Source organism: Haplochromis burtoni, unplaced genomic scaffold, assembly GCF_018398535.1.
Source record: "Haplochromis burtoni strain Fernald_Lab_line unplaced genomic scaffold, NCSU_Asbu1 Contig_429, whole genome shotgun sequence".
Lineage (NCBI taxonomy): Eukaryota > Metazoa > Chordata > Actinopteri > Cichliformes > Cichlidae > Haplochromis > Haplochromis burtoni.
Genome location: NW_024582790.1, coordinates 131,825 through 135,771, shown reverse-complemented (window position 1 = coordinate 135,771; position 3,947 = coordinate 131,825). Strand labels below are relative to the sequence as shown.

At 49.1% G+C, this 3,947-nt stretch overlaps 1 protein-coding gene across 1 annotated transcript in view; it reads left to right on the top strand.

The window, feature by feature from the left end:
• Nucleotides 1-217: 217 nt before the first annotated feature.
• The window catches only part of ppp3ccb (protein phosphatase 3, catalytic subunit, gamma isozyme, b), a gene marked incomplete in the record, with an annotated part of 18,963 nt that continues 15,233 nt past the window's right edge, over nucleotides 218-3,947 (top strand). Inside the window, 1 exon segment of the mRNA XM_042213248.1 lies at nucleotides 218-813. Within this exon segment, the coding sequence (XP_042069182.1) occupies nucleotides 762-813 (52 nt within the window).

Sequence of the window (3,947 nt, the reverse complement as noted above, 5' to 3'; positions counted from 1 at the left end):
GTGTATTTTTTTTATTAATGTATCTGTAATTTTTTATCCGTACTTTTATTAGAGATTATTATTATTTTCCGTACATTGTGTATTTTTATTTTATTTATCTATTCACACCGTAGACAGCAGAGTTTTTATTTATGCAGTTATTTTCCATTGACAGTGCGGTGCACGCGCTGAGTGGGCTCTGAAGGAGGCGCATTCATACCGCTTTAATACTACATTACCCACAACCCCCCGCCCGCGCTGAGCCATGTTGTAGGAAATCCGCTTGCGGCGGATTATTGTAATCCGACAGAGGGTCTGGGCGACACATCGGATCACGACAGGAAAAAACTGAAGCGCAGCGGCCTGGAACAGATGCACCTTGTCCGAGAATAACGGGATAAAGCCGAGACATGATCCGCCGCGCCGCTCGGTGCTGCTGAAGCCAGAGATCGGCGCTGCTGCCCGGGCCGCTTCCTGCCTGGACCGCGGGTCGGCATCACCGCACAGCAGAGAGGAGTAGGGCAGAGCGGAGAGGCTCCGGTTTGTCGGTGAAACGGACGCCCTCGCTCCCTCTTCCCTACCCTGGTCAGGTCTGACTCCAGCTCGACTCGGTTCGCTTGCCCTGTACGCGGAGGGACGCGCTGCCGCCGCCGCTCCCAGCCCCACCACCAGCTAGCGCGGCTAGCTCGCTCCAGCTAGCCTGCTAGCTCGTCAGGAAGAATCGGTCCAGTTTAGTTCGGAATTTCTCCTGTTTTCCGGCCCCCAGCCCGCAGGGAGGGAGCATGTCGGCCAAAGACCAGAGCAAACTCTCCACCACGGAGCGGCCCGTCAAAGGTACGTGATTGTCCGGCTTTAGAGCGCGTTCCTGGGGCAGGAAGTTGACGGGTGTCGGGGCTAATGGCTTCGCTAAATGTGAGCAGCTGGATGTCAGAGCCGCAGTTGGCGGTGATTTCTCCCCGAGCTGCCCGCTTTAACGCCTCTTCCACCAGGCAGGGGGAAACGGGCAGTCCGGCCAATCAATCAGCCCGCTAATCGATGCCGCGGCAGCTAACAACTTAGCCTTTTAGCTTAGCAGCCCTGAGCTCCAGATGTAGGTGTGCGGTGTGACAGCCCGCCGTCAAGCCACGCTCGATGCTTAGGTTCACGCGGAAAGTCCGCACGACGCCGCGGATACCTGGATCCTGTCCGCGGGTATACACCACCCCGTGTGCGGCAGGCAGCTGGCCTCGTAATGGTTCAGGGGTGAATAAACTGGCCTCGTCAACCCCCCGCCCCCGAATCTGCCCCGCTGTGTGTGTTTATGGAAAATGAGTTTGAAATTGAGGTTTGTGTGGAGGACTGAGCCACGTTCTGCTGCTGCGGTTTTTCTCTGCGGTGTTCAGAGCTCTCAGAGAGGCAGCAGCTGGTGCTTCACCGCTCTGCAGAACAAATACCCCCGAGACGAGCCCATCCGAGCCCGGAGGCAACCTCCTGCTCAGCATCACAGGCTCTCCGAACCCCTGCACACACACCCCACATTTAAAGACCTATCAATTGAATTTAATTTATTATAATTTAATGAAAATATTTTTATTTTATTTTTTACGTTTTATAATTCAGTTCATCTTTATTTTGGATTTTTTTCATTTATATTTTAGTTTTTTATTGTATCATTAGTGTTTTAGTTTATATTTGAAATGTTCTGCCATTTAATTTCACAAATTATTTAGTTAGTTATGTTATGCTATGATTGTGGCAATTTCACAGTGTATAACCACATGGTTATTATTATTATCATCAATCAGGAAACAATATTAATAATATTAAAATGGTGGTGGATAGTGTCTTTCTTTACTTCTGCTTTTGTTTTATTTTTGGAGTTTTTGATGGCACCTTAAAAAGTTGGTATTGCCCACTTTAGCCATCAATGAAATTATCTGGTTAGATTTAAACAGAACTTCTCATCTGCAGAAGGCTCAAGAGTCTGAGAGACACTGCTCCTCACCAACATCTACTGTTTTATAAGACCTGCTTATTACACAGTAGATGAATAAAATTATTAAGTTCAATGTCGTTATCATTTCTTCATGATGAAACAGGAAGTAATGAAGCTATTAGGAGTTGTGTCTCCAAATGGGCGGCGTTGGGTTGTGAACTCTGGTTCCTGTTGAATCACTGAAGCCTAAAATAACTTCCTGCTGCTCCAAGCATCAATGAATTTGAGCGTTTTTAGCGTGTTTTAGACTCGACTGTTAGGCCGGCTAATGTATGCTGATTGATCAGGAGCACTGCACAGATGGGCCATCGCTGGAGCCCAGTTTGGTGGTTGCTGGAGAATAAAACGGCTTTCTCTCTGAGTCGTTGTGGTGTCGGGTGAAGCAGCAGGTGGGGTCATGTTTGATATGCTCAACGGGTTTGAGAAGCTTAGGAGGGCCACTGGTCATTACACAGACCTCCTTAATGCCGGTGCCGCCGCTCAGGAAGCCGATACGGCCGACTCTGATTGGATTTACCTGCTCAGAATCACCTTTGATTGTTTATCTGTGAGCACCAACACAACAACTCTTCCAGGAATATCTGGATGAATTTCCAGATCCACTCTAAGAGTTTATCAGTTCGTTTTTGAAAGTCCAGAACCTTATCCTTCTGATAAGCTGCCCTGAGCACTCAGCCTCACTGTTGGTTTTCTCTGATGACAACCTGGTTGCTGTTTGGGTTGGGAATGGTCACAGAGAACAGCTCCTACTTGGATTCTGGGAATTTTCTTTGGGATGTTTCCACGTGTTGTTTGCAGCCCTGAATCAGCTCGATTGAATTATGTAATTACTTCAGGCTGAGCAGCTTGCTGCTGATGGCTGTAGTTCATCACAGCAGCCCAATCTGCAGCTTCCTGTTGAACCCTGTGTGTGTGCGCGTGCATGTGTGTTCTGGCCTTTTGGTTTAGTTACCGATGGTAATCGAATCAGTCGGGCCGTCTGCCTCGCTCGGCATGTGTAATGATTCTGTCCTCATTCATGATTGATGGAGCCGGGCTGGAGGATGCAGCAGGATTGCTCTGCTGTCCTGGCCTCTGTGATGGAGCTCCACCCTGGACCCCGTCCACTCCACCCACAGAGAATCGGGTCAGCACGGTCTCCAAAGCCTATAATCTTATGGTTATTCCATCCAACATCAAAAGGAAGGAAAATGCTGATCTGTTAAGGTGTTAAGACTTTTTGGGGTGGGCCCGAGCACGGAGTGCCGTCTGGGGCCTGTCCCGCTCAGAGGTACACGCCAACCCTCACCCTGTACGTTCGGGCGTTATGCAGTCAAAAAGGTGCACATCTGCAGCACTTTAAGGGTCACATGAAGTTAGACACGTATTTAGGTATTTATGGTGTGATTGGAGCGCAGTATGAGAGACTTCACGTTAGTTTCTCCTTTCGCTGCTCTTAGCCTTGCTGTGGGTGCACCTCCTCACACGCAGAGTGGAGCAGAGGGAGGATGGGAAGGAGGTGGTAACCATCCAGGTGATGACAGAGCTGCTCCTCAGGTGTGACGCTGAATCTAACAGCCGCTAGCGTTTGACCTCGGTTTGTGGTAGATGCGTGAAGTCATGCAGAGGTGTTCAAGTATGAACTCGAGGCAAGACTGAAAGTAACACACACACAACTGCAGGTTATTAACAGTAATGTGAAGCTGTCAGCCCGACCTGCTCCAACTTGTGTGGATGAGTCAGTTTGGGTTATTCGGCTGTGTGGGGTTTGTTCCTGAGCAGTTCCTTTTCTCTGTCGGTCACGTTAACGTTGCTCGTTATCGATGGCTGTGTCGGCTGCAGGAAGCTGTGAGTTCATATATATGCAAACAAGATGAAAATGAGCTTCTTATCTAACGAGTTGTCATTCTCGTCCGTGCAGATGTTTGCATGGCGGCGTTACTGTGAGGCTCAGACTGAAGCCTTAGCTGTGATGGTTTGGCCTCAGACCAGTCCATAGACAGCACTAACACCC